Raw genomic sequence first — 16,870 nt, forward strand, 5'->3', positions numbered from 1 at the left:
GGAAGTCATCATGCGAACAAAGACCACGGAAATTGCTTGGACTTTCTCTTTGTAGAGAAAAGCAGCCGTTTCTCATTCATCCACTACATTGCGGTGGCGATCGATAACATACAGATCGGACTCGTCAGCTTCAACCTTTCCGTGTTGGCCTCGACAAGCTCCAGGCTAACTATCCTCCCACAGCCATAGATCCGACTGGAGGCCCTCCCGCTCTGCATCCAGCACCAGATTATTCGCATTCAACTGATCCGTCACAGACAGCATGTAGTCCAACGACAATCCAAGACCTCGCCAGTCGAGCGACAGTTCATCCTCCGGATCAGGAGGCACATCGGTAGGCGGGATGGTTGGGATGCTGTCCACTTCCTCAGCGCTGGGGCCCGACAGATGCTCCAATTGTCCTAGCGGTCGCTGTTGGCTTTCTGGCGTAGCCAGCTGCCCGTGTGCTGTGTCTGTGCTGACCGGGGGTGTTTGGTGCCGTTGAACCAAAGGTTGAACAAGTTCCTCCAGCAGCTCGATCTCGGATTTACGGAGGTGTGCAACGCGGTTGCCACGCTCAATCATCTCGTTCAGCAGGCTGAAGCCGGCTTCACGGTAGGTCGGATCCATGGCAGCGTCGGGTAAAATGGCGGAGATGAGCGAGAGGACAAAGAAGGATGAGAATACATTCTCGAGATCGAATGGGAGGAACGTCTCTTTGATGGAGACAGTGTGGTTAGCGATAGAGGGCTGGAGAATAGGGTGATAAGGTAATGCGAACCCAGCAGATTTTGATCTCGAAGAGCAGCGAGTATTTTGAGGGATTTGACGGCGGAATCAATGCATGCTTGGAGGAGGGTTTGCACGGGTGAGGATAAAGTGCGAAACTCGGCGCCTTCTTCGTAGCAACTAAGGCGTTCCCATAGAAGGCTCAAGACAAGCGGTCTTGTGGTGACGATGATGCACTGGTTATCGTGAGTATAATGTGCCATATTGACGGCTCAGGACGGCTTACCAAATGGCATGACAGAGTCAGTCGCGTGGTGACGCCTGACAAGGCGTCCACTGAGTTTGCGAAACGGTTGGAGAAGACTTCGTCGAGCTCGCGAGACAAGTCGGACATCTCTTGTAGAACGGAGCGAACCTTGCGTAGGAATAGACCTCCCAGCGTGCCATCGGCACTGTACACGGCTGTCGACTTTGTCAGCAAAAAGTTGCCAGCGATCGAAGAGTATGGTATTTACTGTTCAGAACACGAGCAGTCACTTGCGATATTCTGACGTGCAGACTCAGGACGGCCTCGTTCTGCGAACAAGTTCGTGGGTCCCACAAAATGGCGTTGACATCCTCGTCGTTCACCGAGTAGGGCGAACCCATCAAAGAGGAGAATTTGCGGTCCAAGATATATACCGTCCACCAGATGTTGCTCCACCGGGTGACGAGCTTCTGTCCCAGCTGTTCCACGGGCTGAGCGCGGTGAAGCCCCTCTACCAGAGCCATTCGCATAGAATGGCCAATCTAATCCAGTTAGCGAGAACCCAACAGTGCTCGCAAGTGATGTCTCACATAACAATAGGCGGTATCTCTCATATCCACCGAGTAAAAGTAAAGCGCAATGAGGGCTAACGTCTCGATAGCAAGAGTTGGATCCTGCCACAGCCCCGTGATATCCGGCAATAGCGACATGGCTCGCGAGAAATATTTCGTCCACGAGGCAGTGTTGGACACCGTCCGCACTGGAGCCAAGAATGCTTCCCCAAATGCCAGTATGACTAGAAACTGCACGTACCACAAACGTGACTCTTGTACCTTCTCCGCCGCATTCTTGTAAAATTCGTGGAGATGGCGGAGAAACGCGTCCTCATCGAAGAGCCGGTACATATTGCCAAAGTGGAACTGCACCGTGCTCACCATGTACAGGGCGTGCTCCATCGACGGCAGTCCGCTAGTATCGGGCACCTCCTCGGAGCTAGCATGCCGCCATAGTATTTGATACGCCTCGCCATCGGCCGCAAGAGGAATCGACCGCTGGCTGTCGGGATATATACGTGCTTGAACAATGTTGAGGACGCGTCGACTGAACGACCACGTCGAGGTGGGGCCGAGGAACACTGCGCGAGATCAGTTGTGTTAATCCCGTCTGCTGAAAGTACCACGTACGCCACTTCCTGTGTTGTCGACCAGTGTGTTTGACATATGTTGAAGGGGAGACTAAGGGGTTGGAGGCAAATCGGTCGTCGTAGCGGTCAGAATCGAGAGGAGCTGGGGTTTCTGCGGCTTCTGCATTTCCATCTTCACAGACTAAGACGGTTAGACAAGGCTCCATGTCTGTACTCAGGTGGATCACATACCATCGAGAGACCCATTGATGGTGTCTTCCCTCAATGAACGATGTCGTTTGCTGGTGGGTGAAGATGGCACGCCTTCTAGCTCTTCAACTTTGCGTTTCAAGGACAAGAAAAGCCTGGGAGAAAGGGATTGCGGTCAGCGCAAGCAAGGAGTGGTGGATGAGTGGGCAAGTGAGGAATACTCTTCAGAGACGACAATCTTCCGATCCTCTTCAAAGACGCAATTCTGGCGACGCTGGCGACACTTATCGCACGGATGCGTTCCGGAACACTTGACCTTTCTCGAGCGACATCGTTGACAGCTGTAGTGTTTGTCAGCGCTAGGGTTGCTCGTTTGCTTTGCTCCTATATTGAGGTCACGGGAACACACGCATTGCTGGTCCGTTTGGGACGCTGAGATTGGTTCATGGTATAGCTGTCGGGAGGGGAGAGATCTATCATATTCTTAGTAACCAACAAGCAGTCTCACCACCACTTTTGGACAGCGACAAGATGATGGGAAAACATAAAGCACAATCGCCAGCTGTCGTCAGAGGACAAAAAGTGGCAGGGGCAACTTATCGCGGAGAAACCCCGATTTTAGTCACTTTACCCCGCATGTTATCAGCTTATCATAGCACAAGGATCTGGCCTCCAAGATAAGACGATCGTTCTTGGCATGAAGCAAGGAGAATTGATTAGAATCTGTAAGGCTACTAACGATTCTCTACCAGGCTAGCTCCGGTCGGCTCATGCAGCTCGCTTCCAGTTGCGAACAAAACCGTTCCTCTTCCGCTAAGCGATCCGTCTTCATGTCTCCCGTCACTGCCGGCAGCGCTGGCCAGATCTCTCGCCCACCTTGGGCCTCTTCCTTCAGGCGGTGCTCCATTACCATGTCTCTCAGGCTTTGTTGAAAGTGAATGGGACCCTGTGTTGTTGTTGTTAGCCTCGAATTGACCAGCAGGTGCTGTCGACATACCTTTTCCTTGCTCGGGTGGAGCTCGCCGTTGATAAACACTCCGGTGCTCAGATTCGTCTGTACACCAACACAGAGCTCTTTGTCCTCCTCCAGAACCTGCCTATAAAATGCGTTGATATTATCAAACTCCTCGTCCGTGGCGTCGCGGTGACGGTAGACTTCATTTTCGATCTTGCTCGTGGTCGCGCTCAAGGGAATCATCCGCTGAATATAGAAGAATTTGTCGCTGTGGCAGAAAGGTTAATGACTCGATCCTGCGACAAGGATATTTTGCCGACTGATCAAACTTACGTCACTGTCACCGAGGTGGTGGGAAAAAAATATGTAATGGCGCGCCGAAACTGGGCGTCGACATTGTCCTTGTTGAAGATATGATGCTCCATGTAGGCGGCGGTGGGCTCCACCCGATATCGCGGCAGATCCGAAACCCCGCTGATAAGCGGATGCGATGTCGCACAGTGATAGCACTCGTTGTAATTCTCAATCAGCAGCTTCCAGTTCGCCTCTATCTCCATCTCCCAGTAGTGGTCGAAGGTGTACTCCCCGGCGAAATCAAAATCTTGCATGCGCGGTTGCTCGTCGATTCGCTGAAAATCATCTTGCCACTGGACGTCGGGACTCTCGCCGGCCTGCAGGTTCACCCACACGAAGCCGGCCTGGTCGACGTGCACATGGATGGGAAGTAGCCCGTTTTGGCTTTTGTCAAAGTCGGGGACCGTCTCGAAGCGGGGTGCTTTGGAGAGGTTCCCTTTCAGCCCGTAGGACCATCCGTGGTACTTGCAGCTGAGGATGGAGGTGGAGCCGGCCCGAGCCTGCACTATGGGGTATGCGCGGTGGCGGCAGATGTTGTGGAAGCCGTTGATGTTTCCGTCGCGGTCTTTGGTCAGGAAGAAAGAGAATTCAGCAACGGTGAAGGATAGGAAGTCCCCGGGCTTAGCGAGACGGCTGGTGTGAGTAAGTAGGATCCAGCGTTTGGAGAAGATGGCGCGTCGTTCGAGCTCATACATCGCGTCGGAGCGGTACCAGGAGGCCGGAAGCCCCCGAGGCGGAGACTCCTCTGCGGTTCCTTTGAAGGTGCGCCCAAATAATCGCCACATTTTCTGTGTTTTAGGTGCAATTGTGCGTGACTTTCGTGCGTTGCGGTGCTCCTCCTATTCTTATATAGCTCTAGTTCGCAATGGTGGGGGTGTGAGGTCGAGTCAAGAATGGGGGTGCGATACTTCCAGCAGGCATAGCATTGATAAGGAAGTAGCCCTAGCCCACTTTGACCATCATCCTCCATGAATATGAAGATCTATTAGCTATGTATGCTGTGTAATACTATGAGCATTCGGTATATTAAAATATGCCTACTCGAATTCATTATTTGATGGCTATACTGGAAGCTTAATCAGGATCCGAGCGTCTGCTAAACAGCTTTGATAGTACTCACGTAAACGATAGCTACAAAGTCATTGGTACAATTCCAGGTCCTATAGATTTGGATATGGTTCAACCTAAGATCGTCTCAATGCATGTATGAAGAGGAAACAGGAAGGTGGATAAATTGGAACGGAACCTAACTTTGAATTGACAAAAGTAAGATGGTAGATAAGAATTTATCGAAGAAAGGGTAGAATAAATAGTAATCTCAACGGTCATAAGCTAAACGGCATGTTATCTTGTTTGTATAGAAGCGTTGGCTTCATTGAACAGCTGTGACAATGGGAACACAAAGAGTCCAAAAAATGACAAACCAGCAGTCTTCTGGAAAATATTCCCGTGACACAGCGGGCATCCATGCATCATCGACCCAAGAGTTGTAGATGCCTAACTACAAACACCTCTTCCCCATCCCTCCCAGTAGTCCGCTGGATGCCCCCATTCAACGCTCAACTTCCACTGACAAGATCTCCACCACAATCCCAACAATCGATCTCTCCCCTTACCTCACCAAATCCGACAGCAATGACCCCAAAAAAGCCACCGTCATCGCCGTGATCCGCGAAGCCTGCCAAACAACTGGCTTCTTCCGCATCACCCACCACGGCATCTCCCCCCTCCTCCAGTCCGACCTCCTGATCGCCGCAAAGCACTTCTTCGCGCTTCCGCTCGCAACCAAGCGCCGGTACATCGATACGATTGCCCGGAAGGGGTACGAGGAGATTGGCTCTCAGATGCTGCAGCAGGGAACGAGGCCGGATATCAAAGAAGTCTAATCCCTTCGCTCCTCCCTGACATCGAGCTTTCAGCGGGAACCCCGGCTAAACATGGTTGAATGTAACTAGTGCTACTTTGTCGGCGCGGAACCTGCCATGCCAAAGGAACCGCCCTACCGACCGTTCGAGTATCCTAATATCTGGCCTGACGCGTCCGTCCTCCCGGAAGTGGTCTTCAAGGAGCCGATCTTGAAGTACCATGGGGCTATCTGTGAGCTTGCTCGGACTATCATGGAGATTCTGGTAAAGGGGTTGGAGGATGATTTTCCAGGGCTGCTATCGGAGAAATTGCTGCAAGATTTCTGTCGAGAGCCCTGCGCGAGCTTGAGGCTATTGAGGTATCCGGGGCCATCGGCTGGTGGGGATGGTTCGATGGAGAAGGGCAAGGGTCAAAATATATGGGTGCACAGGGGCGAGGTTGTGGCAGGGGCACATACGGACTTTGGGGGTATCACACTTTTGCTGCAGGATGGGAATGAGGGACTCTAAGTTTTATATCGCCAAGGGAGAGGGGCAGGAAGCGGAAGTTTGGGTCGATGTTCCATCCACGCCGGACGCTTATGTTGTGAACATTGGAGATATGTTTGAAAGATGGACTGGGGGCCGGTATCGGAGTACGGTCCATCGGGTGGTGGATGTCTGTGGGAGAGAGAGGTACTCGGTGCCGTTTTTCTATGATGGAAACTTGGATTTCATGTTTCGGCCCCTAGACAAGGATGCCTCTTTGAAGGCGGACTGCCGTGAGGTGACGATCAGAGCGTATTTGATGAAGAAGTTTGAGAAGATCTATCTTTGATGCAAGCAGATACTCAATAGCGGTCATCGAAGACTGAGTCCCGGGGAAAAGCATATAACGGACAACGCACGTGCGATGATGCTCGCTTCGAAACAGCTTATTTGATCAAAGTCGGCGATAAGAGGCTTTGTTTTACCATAGCAGGTATCTGGGTGTTTATGCCTAGTATCGCTACTTGCTCTCCCAGAATCTATCCATCTCTAAATGAAAATCACTGCCGTCAATTTCTTCGCCTTCCGCCCCAGCTTGTCTGGAACAACTTCCGGGCACCGAACAAGAATAGCTAAACCTGCACGACTTAATATTGTTCTCTAAACCGCATAGCTCTCAGAGATCAACTGGTCGATCCTCTCCTCTAGGCGCAGACCGTGTGCTTGTGAACTGAGTAGAGTAAAGAACATCCAACGCAACCGGCGTCAGTAAGTCTTGTCCACTCAAGCCCCTGACCTGATAAGTTCGTGCGCACTCGCTCAAGGAGAGAGTGAGACCCCCCCCCAATACTGTAGGAGTTGGTGGTTGATTTCGAGGAGTGTCCCCAATTGCTCGATGAGAAATGGATCGGGTTGCTGTTTCGGTGCTGCAACGAGCGTCTTGCCGGTCAGCTGCGTTGTTAGGCGCCCCATTGATGGGGCTCGACCCATTGCTGGAAGCCCTTGACAACACTTGCGGTCGATCGCATTTGGCAAGTATCAACAACAAGGATCAGAAGTTCTGGAAACTCCGGAATCCGGTCTATTGTGGGTTGGGCGAAGTTGGACAGAGCATCTCGCTGGAAGTACATGGTGTTTCGGTGATTGGCTGCGGTGGTTAGCGGTGGCGGGGGAGGCCGGGACTAAGCGGGCTGCATCGTGCTTCGTGCGCTTCAGCCCTCCCACCTTTCTATTATTAAACCCTGCATCCCGGCTATTCTTAGTACATCACTACGGAGTACACTCTGGGTACCAGCAATCCGTATTTTTTTTTTCCAATTTCACGTATTCTGGCGCTTCTTGCTAAGAATTCATGTCACGGAAATCCGGCTTGTCACGGGCTTGCCAAGGCTAAATTTGCATGGTAGAAGCCTCAAAAGCGACTAGAGTCTTTAGAAGATCGTGAATCTAGGGGTTCTTAATTGGACTTTCTGATTAGCTAAAGATCACGTGAATCTTATCCACAAAATACTGTATTTTGGCACAAATAGAAGGTCAAAATTTGTTTATACATGAAATTTGGAAAAGAAAAAGTGTAAATACCGACCACGGATGGATACGTACCAGTAAGTTTCACCATGATTGACAGGTCACTGGATGTGTATGCATTCTAATGAATACTCCGGAGTAGTGACAGACTGCGATGTCTCAACTGCACAGCGTCAGCATATCTCAGCATGATCTCCCACCTACTGCTTTGAATGGCACTGGACGAATGACCTCCGTGTCATGACCTTCCCTCCCGGTCGCATCCGAGACGTTTGGGCAGCAACCAGCTTTTCTATTTCCAAAATAGAAGCCGGACAAGACTTCATGGACGTGCGATCAAGCGATGGTGACGCTCTATCTTGATCCCGTCCAATTCGATCGCATTGATCGCACTATGATGACCCGGCTCATCCGCGACATTGCCCGCAACATTGATGGATGTGGCGGCGCATGCGAGACATGCATGCATGTAGTAAGCCGTCTTTTGCCCGGTTTTTTTCAGCCTCAACCCCCAGCCTCCAGCCCTTACGGCCGATTGCCAACTGGTCCCGCTGTTACACGCTCCAACGGGAAACAAAAAGCAAAATATAGAAGTTGAAAGATGGACAGACGCTCATCTTCAACCTGTATTCGAGAAATTATATACGCCAATGGCATGAACAGCAAGTGTTGAGACAGGCAAAAAAGACGGTGAGCGTATTCAGCGTCATTAAGGTTGGAAGAGGGCGACATCATTGAGTGGGCCCTCTCGCCTGCTGACGGGCCGGCATCGGTATTGATCGTCCAAGTGCAGGGCGCACAGGACGCCGAGCGTTGCTTCTTTCTCCTCTGATGTGCGGGAAAATCTCCCCGACATGGCAACTGTCACAGATGATCACCAGGCCAGATCCTGCTGGGTTGTGTTTGAATATGGGGGAGACCGCCGACTGCGCCTTCGCACTATTGCCTATATAAACAGAGCATGACCAAGCTCCCTTCCATCGTTTCATGAAAACACAATAGAACCAAATCCTTCTCACGCTACAGTTGTACCTATCTATCTCTCATTCTAGAAAGCACGCCCTTCCGCCTCCAATTTACCACCATCACCGCCATCATGCAGTTCTCCCTGTTTCTGTCCACTGCCCTCACGGTCGCCGTTTCCGCCGCCCCGGCCTTAGCCCTCCCCGCCGCCAGCTTCAACAACACCCGGGTAATCCAACTCCGCCTGTGGGGGGAGCCCGACTGCGCGACCCTGAATCTGGGCGAACTGGGCATCTACGGCTCGCAACTCAACCAATGCTCGTCCTTGACCTTCGGCGATGACATCACCCAGTCCGTCAGCTTCGAAGGAAACGCTGATGGCTGCGGCAGTAAGCCCACCCCCTAAAATCTTCAGATGAGAATTTATAGAATCCTCGAACTGATTATCCATCTTCTGCAGTCCAAATCTTCGACAGTGATGATTGTACCACCGGTCAGCACGATCCCACCGTGGGACAATGCCTCAGCGGCACTGCCGCGGGCTTGTTGAGCTACAAGATGGTGTGCTAGGCTTCTTCCCTTCCAGAGGGGAGTTTTGGCTTTGCGGCGGGGATGCAACCTGTCACACTCTCGTGTCCCACCCTGATTATGGATATATGATGGACTATACGACGGCTTTAATGATGAATAATGTATAAAGAAACAGCGGGGGGGGGGCAGGAATCGGGTACGGAACTTGGGATATCACTAATGCTCTTTTCTTGTTGGCAACGTACAGATGATCATGATGATGGAATATTTTATGGAGATTGATTTGTTATGTGGGCAGAATGTGTACTTAATTATGAGCTTCTTATGAATATTATGGATTTCTCGTCACAAATCAACATCTTCCATGCCCCCTGCTTTCCATTCTCCTTGCAGTGACCGGCTCTACGGCGAAGTGCATCTTTATCGATCGGCAAGGGGGGAAGAGTTCGCTTGTTTCTGAACCAGAATTAACTCGACAGTACCATTGTAACGGTTTTAATCACTATATGGCTATGGAGCAACAATGTGACGCTTACTCCTTGTGGTTTGCCAACCGATTTGTTGTTTTCTAGGGCTAGTTAATCCTAATCTCTGGTCGGCGGAACTTTTTGTCGACAAAACGTGATGATACAAAATGTCCTAGTCCCTCGACTTTCGTCTTCTGTATCCCGTGCATAACCGATAGATGTAATCAAACGAGTCTCCATCGGCGTAGCTGTTTGAATCCAGTCACTTGATGTGTTGCTTTTCTTACAGAGATGACCGGCCCACGAGTTCTCGTTTTGCGATCAGGCCAGAACCATTCCCGGGAGCATGAGCAGTAGCTGCTGGTGATTAGAAACATAACTGTTCCGTTGTCCAGTGTCCAAAGTTGGTATCTATGTCTTCTGCCTCCACTACAATGGGTTCGGCCCGAATACGGGGGCCGTTGATGTAGTGAGAGTCTCTTGTGCCCGCCTGATCACGACACGGACCATCATGGTTGCAAGAGCACCCATGAGACTGGCGGGATCTGTCTCACACTGGCAAGGAGGCAACATGGCGCGGAGACCAGAGACTTAGGTCCTCAGTATATACTGGAAATTGAAAGTAAAGCTTTTATTCATCAAACTACATAAACTGTAAATATCCACAAGCTATAGTTCCTATAGACTATAATCCCCACGTCATAAAGGCTATGATAGGCAGTGCCTTTCAAAGATTACTACTCAACTAGATTGAAAGCATTATAAAGTACCAGTAAGTTGAAGAAAGTAACTAGAAATGCAGTCCTATTATATCATGAAGAGAGTAAAAGAAGGGAAATATAGCTTGTATTCTAGGATAAACTATCTTCCTGAAAACAGATCCCACTCAAATTATCTCTTTGATACGAATGTTAATGGGGCTGTGCTCAATTTGGGATCTCATAATATAACCAGCTTAGTTACTCAGAGCACTAGGTGCAAAGAGGGCACGTCTTTGTTTCCTAAAAATAATATTCGAATACATCTTTCTGTGTATTTTGAGAGGCTTCTCTATCAAGTGAGCCTCACGTTGTGGTTTCCGGAACAAGCTAATGAGAGGAAAGGTATCATCGGTAGTCTCACGCTGGCCTGTTGGAGCGCCAGTCATCCAGCAAGCTTCTATTCATGCAGAATAAGAAGTGGCAGGACCCAGCAAAAGTCGAAGATTGCGATTCTTCCTGGTCCCTCTGAGGAAAAATCGCTAAGAGCAGTCTTGTACCATGAGCCGAGGGCATTGAGAACCTAGCCCAAGACACCCTTTCCTTGGACCTAGAAGCAACATGCCTCACTGCCCACATCTACTTGTGTCTGGGGATTGATTTGACTGGCAAAGATGGCTTTTGCCATAAGAGAAAGCATTCCTGGTGCAGCCAGTCGGAACCTGGCTGATCGAGCTCCATGTCAAAATTGAAGACCATGCGGGCAAGTATGAGACGCATCTCGACATAGGCCAGGCTGGATCAAAGAAAGAGGAACCCGTTAGATCCGTCTTGAAGGGAAGGGAAAACATATTTGAGCTTACTTGCGTCCAATGCAATTTCTGGGACCAAAGCTAAAGGGCTGCATTGCCGTTTTGCTATCATTCGCAAAGCGAGGGTCCCCGAGATGACGTTCCGGAATGAATCGCTCGGGGTCGGTGAAATTGTCGGAAGAATGATTGGCAGCCAGCTGGGAGATAGAGACAATAGTCTGACAATGTCGTTATTGATTGGGCTCGAGTAGGGGATTCAGAGCTGTACTTACACCCCCTGGTACCCAGTTTCCAGCTATCATATCACCCTGAGCGTCAACGATACGAGGAAGCCCCGGTCCGACTGGGGGATACACCCGCAGTGCCTCGGTAAGGACAGCAAGGCAGTACTCGAGTTTATTGCAGGATTCCAGGTCGATCTCACTTTCGTCGGAAAATGTCGATCGGATCTCGTCTTGGAGCTTGGATAGCACACGGGGACTTTTCAATAGCAGGTAGGTCACCCCCGAAAGTAAAGTCGCGGTCGTTTCCGAGCCAGCAATGATGATCGTACTCCCGTTGCTCACTAGCTCCTGGGTGGTGAACCCTTTTTCGGTATTCTCATGCTTCAAGATGTTGCTGAAGAGAATCCGGTCGGTCATTGGTCTAGCTTAGCCGGGCCTGGACTTTCTCCGTCGTCAAAGCGGCATGTATATCTTTTTCCGCAATGATGTGCTTGGGTGTGATCAGTTTCAGAAGCGCTAGGGATCCCGGAAGGCGACGAGCCACATTTGCATATGCAGCAGTTTTGACCTGGCTCATGATGATCGACACCCATTGGTGATAGTTGGAGTTCTTGAGGCAATCGATCGAAGGGTTCTCCGAATGCTAGATCCCTAATAATGTCGAAGGTGGTGAAGTTATACCACTTGACTAGGTCAACGACCTCGCCTTCTTCACACTTCTCCTGCAGCCGCTGCATGAGCAGATCGACATTTCCATAGATGATTGGCTCTTGGCCCCGCAAGGAGCTATCGGAGAATCCATGTGCCATCAAGCGGCGGAAGCGGGAGTGGTCAGCATCGTTCGAGACAATGATACTCGGGGCGCCTCCAGCCGTGGGTGAGTAGAATCGGAAATCCTTTCCCTTTTGGCCATGCCGCGGCCGAGTCCCATAGATGGCCTTCCAGGCCTCACGATCGGTGAAGGAGAGCTCATTCGGAGCAATCCGCACAACCTTGCCATATCGCTCATGCAGCTGCTTGATCGTTTGCGGAAACCGGCCCCCGATGGTGAGCCGCATGTAGGGTATACGCGTGGCTGCCATTGCCGTTGGCCCGGGATATCGGGCCAATGGATGGAGGTAGACATTGTACAGGACAAGAGCAACTGTGTAGAACAGAATCTTTCCGCGGCACAACCGTGGTTTAGCCCAACCTTGATATCATGGACCAGGAAAGAATGTGCACTCACCGTTCCCAGGCTTCCTGCTAGCAAAACCCAAGCGGTGCTCGAGGGGCTATAGAGCCCTGAGAGGCCCTGAATGTTGAACATTTGGGTCGAGTGATTTGAAAAAGCAAAGTTCAACCTCATCTGTATCTGCTATTCTATTCCAAGATCTTTATATGTCCTCTGCACTACCCAGAAGAAATCGGTCTGGCCGACTTGGTGAGTTACCCCATCTCCTGTCACTGACCAATTTCAAACACTGCATAGAGCCTACGACGAGGCCAAGTATCAGGATCTGCGAGGGGTAATGCTCTGTGTTGATTGACAGTGGTTGAGAAAGTAATGGCCGGCCACAGATCCTCGAGACTCTCAAGACTGCCAGTGCAGATCGCTGACTCGCCTTACATAATTTTGTTATGCAGAATGTTGATGTATATCGGATGGGTGCGGCGGCTGGTTATGCAGCTGATTAGGTGCACAGAGGATGTCTCCTCCTGCACATACACCCGGGCTCTCTGTTCCCATTGGTGGACGGTGCTAGATGCCCTGGTAGGGCTAATGCTTGTTTGTCCGATTGATCGAGACGAAATCGAAAGACCATAAATATTATCTGGTCGGGTAATCGACAGCTATGCTACCCACCTCGGGAGCTTTATCTAACGGTTATCATCGGGGCGCGATGACGGACTGTCTTCAGGTGGTGATCCCACCAATCCCAGATCGCTGCGTGTCTATTGTTTGCATGACAGGACTCAATGGTTCGCCCTGGACTGAATTTATACAAATACTGGACAGCCACCATGAGATTGAGACTCGATGTAACGAAACGCCTATAGTCAATAGGGAGAACTCAGTCGATCGAGACTGTAGTAACTGTTTATTCTGTATAATGGCTGTGTACTCAGGAATCGTATTCTCTCATTGTGTGACCGCGCAAAATCACAGATAAACGGTCTTATACACATTGCCACTCCCTTCATCAGATATCTTCTATATACCAATAACTTCAGAGTGACAACTTGGTCCGCGTCACATTGCTGTATGCGCTAACATGGATGGATCAAGCCCGAAAGAGTCGTCGCTCTCTCAGTCTTATTTGTCAGTCACAGGCCTTCAAAGGCAAGTCACAACGCGAACTCAACATGTAGCTCCAACAATTGCATTTGTGGCCAGCGCACAAACACATAGTGGTTGAGGCATTCGGCATTTATCTATTCCTTTCAAAGGTACCTGCCAGGCCACAAAATGCTTCTGGTTCGCTTCCTCTTTAATTCTCAACATCTACCAAGCATCTTAGTCAGGGGAAGAGCGCCGGGCTCATAACCCGGAGGACCCTGGATCGAAACCAGGACATGCTAACTTCTTCTTTGAATCTAAGTCCCTTTTATTTTCTTTTTTCAACCACACAACCCTCAAAAAGATCGTTAGTTTCAAAACGCTGTTCAAACCAATAGCAGCAAGCCAGCCCTAAAAGATCGACCGCCCTACCCCACACCGGAGCCAGTCTCAGCCTCACCTAACAAACTGCATGTCCCGGAAGTATTTGCAGCTGGCTACTCTACTAAACTATACAAATTGTCAGATTTCTCTTATTAACCTTAGCCAGACAGAGAGCTATTCCAGCTAGCATACGTTTCAGTACTTCTAGTCTTGAATGGCCTCTCTAACGCAATTTCTTTTTCATAGGCCAAGTGGCCGGTATAGTAGAAAGAATAAATAGTCATCATGCGGGGGGCGCATATTCCGGGATGATAGATCAATGATGAAAACAGTTTGTAAGGAGTATTCTGTGTCTCTCTGGCCAGGAGAATTCCAACTCCCCTAGTGGCAAACTTTACTTCCCGCCGGTCTGCGCCTCGACGTATCTGTTCTGCCCGATACCCTGGAAGCAGTAAAATCAATGTGGAATGTGCATTAGTCTTAGCCCGATCACTTTTGCGCAGGCTTTGCTGTTCATGCATGATAGGTGGAACGCGGTTGCAGGATGATACTGGAGGTGGCATCTCATGCTGGAAGAGATCGGATCCGTCATGCAAGGGAGACCCTGCAAAGACGAGGGCAAAGGACAGGTCATATCGTCTTCCACCTCCGCCCAGTATTGAACCAGGTCCACGACCATGAAAGAACCTGCTTCCAATGAAGCCAAAATCGCGCATCTTGCTCTTCTCAGCCCTTCTTCCTCCACAAGTTGCTCTCTTACAGTGCATGAAATGGACGAGTCTGCGCCAGCACCCCGTCCGACCGACCAGCAACAAGAGCAAGCCATGCAACGCGCTCATTTCCAATTCGCCCCCGACAGGCATCCCGACCATCGCTACAGCAGCCAACCCAAGGCTTTCCTTCCAGAAGAAAATGTAGAGACCGGTCCCTTATCGCACGTGGTGGCCGGTCTCCTCAGCTGTCTACTGCTTGTCACCATCGGCCACCTACGCGACTTCTTCCGACAGTATCTTTGTCGCGGGGATCACCACCTCAAGATGCAGAACGGCTACGCCCCAATCATCAGCGTCTCCGAGAGCTTCTACATGCGCCGGTTGAACATGCGCGGGGTCGACTGCGCGATGCGACCGACCACCGGGGTGCCCGGGCGCAAGATTGTCCTCCTCGATCGTGGCAGTCACGACAGGAACCGGTCCTTCTTCCTAACGGGGACGCGGACCGAGGCCCTGAACCTCAGCTCGTACAATTATCTGGGATTTGCCCAGTCCGATGGGCCCTGCGCCGACGCGGTCGGGGACAGCATCCATCGCCTCGGGACCAGTGCGGCCAGTAGCTCCCCCGCCGTGACCTGCGCCCTGCAACTCGAGGTCGAGCAGGTGCTGGCCCGGTTTGTGGGCAAAGAGGCATCCATCATCTTCTCTATGGGGTTCAGCACCAACACCAGCGTGCTGCCATCCCTGGTAGGCCCGCGCAGTTTGATCCTCTCGGACGAGCTGAACCATGCATCGATTCGGATGGGGGCCCGCCTCTCCGGGGCCCCGACCGCGATTTTCAAGCACAATGACATGCACGCTCTGGAGAATCAACTCCGAACGGCCATAGCCGAGGGCCAGCCGTCGACTCGCCATCCCTGGGAAAAGATCTTGGTGGTGGTGGAAGGGCTCTATTCTATGGAGGGCACCGTGTGCAATCTCCCCGCCATCCTTGCCCTGAAACGGCGGTATCGATTCTATCTTTTCATCGACGAAGCCCATTCAATCGGGGCTTTGGGTGGACGCGGACGGGGTGTCTGTGACTACTTTGGGGTTGACCCAGCCGAAGTGGACGTCTTGATGGGGACATTGACCAAGTCCTTCGGGGCCACGGGGGGTTATGTCGCCGCCACGCACGAACTGATCCACCAACTCCGCGCCACCAACCCGGTTCTGACATACGGGGAGCCGCCGTCTCCTGCGGTGCTCGCACAGATCGCGACAGCACTGCGGATGATCAGTGGCGAGGGGCTGGTCCCAGGGCACGGGGCGGAACGCCTCCAACAGCTGGCCTTCAACTCCCGTTATTTACGCCTGGGGCTGAGACGCCTGGGGTTCATCATCTATGGCCACGACGAATCCCCCATTGTGCCCCTGCTGGTCATCAACCCGGCCAAACTGGCTGTGTTGTCGCGGCTGATGCTGGAGCGCAAGATCGCGGTGGTGGTCATCGCGGTCCCCGCCGTGCCCCTGGCGCTGTGCCGGGCTCGCCTCTGCGTATCGGCCGCCCACTCGCTGGCAGATCTGAACCAGACGCTGGCGGCCTTGGACGAAATTGGGGATGTATTGAAAATCAAGATGTCGAGCACCCCCGCGACAGGCGCCTTAATCCCGCCGCAAACCAGAGGCAGAAGCTGGCGAGAATCACGGAGCCCACCACGGTGGCCCTTGAGCGAGGTGATCGAATACGGGGTTCAGGATGCCAAAAGACCTTTCTAGAAATGAAGTTACTGTGTCTTCTAGTCCGGCAGGAATACAGTAGGCCCTTAGCTTTCCAGCTTGTGACAGATATATGGGGTCACGTGACCTCGGATCTTACCATCTCTTGGAGAAACAGCCACATAGCCGTAGCTATACTAATCAATCTATTTATATTTTTTCTTACAAATTATAAGCCCTTATAGCTATGTTTCTTATTAAAAATAGCTTTATTTATTCTTTTTATTAAAATCTTTTTATATGCACCGATATCTACGATATCAATAGCTTTTTATATCTTTATTTAACAAATTATACAGTTTATTAAGGTAGAAAAGTCTTTAGAGTATTTTAGCCGGCTTGATATCCAAAACTAATATCTACTAATCTACTAATTATATACTTTTTGTCAGAGTGCGGGCTGGCTGGCAGGGTGGTAGAGCAAGCGAGGACGGGCAGGCTAGTTCTAAGATTTCTTTAATAGATCAGGGTCCAATATATATTGTTGTTCTAATACGCTTCTTGTTAAGCTATATATACAGACTGATAAATAAAATATAGCTTAAAAAGCTATAAAAAGATTTAAAAACAGATAGATTTTTAAGCAGATACAGGATTATATAC

At 50.8% G+C, this 16,870-nt stretch overlaps 6 protein-coding genes across 6 annotated transcripts; 3 read left to right on the plus strand and 3 right to left on the minus strand.

Moving 5' to 3' along the window:
- Nucleotides 1-35: 35 nt before the first annotated feature.
- BO95DRAFT_438346 (Zn(II)2Cys6 transcription factor) lies at nt 36-2,832 on the minus strand (the record flags this gene model as incomplete). Its single annotated transcript, XM_025585492.1, has 9 exons — nt 2,698-2,832; nt 2,510-2,629; nt 2,331-2,443; nt 2,140-2,280; nt 1,546-2,090; nt 1,224-1,497; nt 995-1,170; nt 761-944; nt 36-695 (listed from the first exon to the last, which is right to left on the minus strand). Coding segments are annotated over exons 1-9 (2,117 nt in total), but the record flags the coding sequence as incomplete, so codon positions are not given.
- A 335-nt stretch (nt 2,833-3,167) lies between these two features.
- BO95DRAFT_404009 (aromatic ring-hydroxylating oxygenase subunit alpha) lies at nt 3,168-4,382 on the minus strand (the record flags this gene model as incomplete). The annotated part of the gene is made up of 2 exons (XM_025583944.1): nt 3,168-3,511; nt 3,577-4,382. Coding segments are annotated over 2 exons (1,149 nt in total), but the record flags the coding sequence as incomplete, so codon positions are not given.
- A 708-nt stretch (nt 4,383-5,090) lies between these two features.
- BO95DRAFT_497892 (isopenicillin N synthase family dioxygenase) lies at nt 5,091-6,279 on the plus strand (the record flags this gene model as incomplete). The annotated part of the gene is made up of 3 exons (XM_025590900.1): nt 5,091-5,477; nt 5,553-5,931; nt 5,993-6,279. 3 exons carry the CDS (start codon nt 5,091-5,093, stop codon nt 6,277-6,279), a joined length of 1,053 nt encoding a protein of 350 aa, XP_025447049.1.
- Nucleotides 6,280-8,376: 2,097 nt separating this feature from the next.
- BO95DRAFT_438347 (uncharacterized protein) lies at nt 8,377-9,096 on the plus strand. Its single transcript, XM_025585493.1, has 2 exons — nt 8,377-8,809; nt 8,881-9,096. Exons 1-2 carry the CDS (start codon nt 8,554-8,556, stop codon nt 8,988-8,990), a joined length of 366 nt encoding a protein of 121 aa, XP_025447050.1. The 5' UTR covers nt 8,377-8,553; the 3' UTR covers nt 8,991-9,096.
- A 1,659-nt stretch (nt 9,097-10,755) lies between these two features.
- On the minus strand, nt 10,756-12,461 carry BO95DRAFT_449375 (cytochrome P450; the record flags this gene model as incomplete). The annotated part of the gene is given in 6 exon segments (XM_025587946.1): nt 10,756-10,912; nt 10,980-11,146; nt 11,201-11,533; nt 11,595-11,720; nt 11,740-12,312; nt 12,381-12,461. 6 exon segments carry the CDS (start codon nt 12,459-12,461, stop codon nt 10,756-10,758), a joined length of 1,437 nt encoding a protein of 478 aa, XP_025447051.1.
- Nucleotides 12,462-14,566: 2,105 nt separating this feature from the next.
- BO95DRAFT_351968 (serine palmitoyltransferase) lies at nt 14,567-16,267 on the plus strand (the record flags this gene model as incomplete). The annotated part of the gene is made up of 1 exon (XM_025582104.1): nt 14,567-16,267. One exon carries the CDS (start codon nt 14,567-14,569, stop codon nt 16,265-16,267), a length of 1,701 nt encoding a protein of 566 aa, XP_025447052.1.
- Nucleotides 16,268-16,870: the final 603 nt, after the last annotated feature.

This window comes from Aspergillus brunneoviolaceus (assembly GCF_003184695.1).
Source record: "Aspergillus brunneoviolaceus CBS 621.78 unplaced genomic scaffold BO95scaffold_4, whole genome shotgun sequence".
Classification (NCBI taxonomy): domain Eukaryota; kingdom Fungi; phylum Ascomycota; class Eurotiomycetes; order Eurotiales; family Aspergillaceae; genus Aspergillus; species Aspergillus brunneoviolaceus.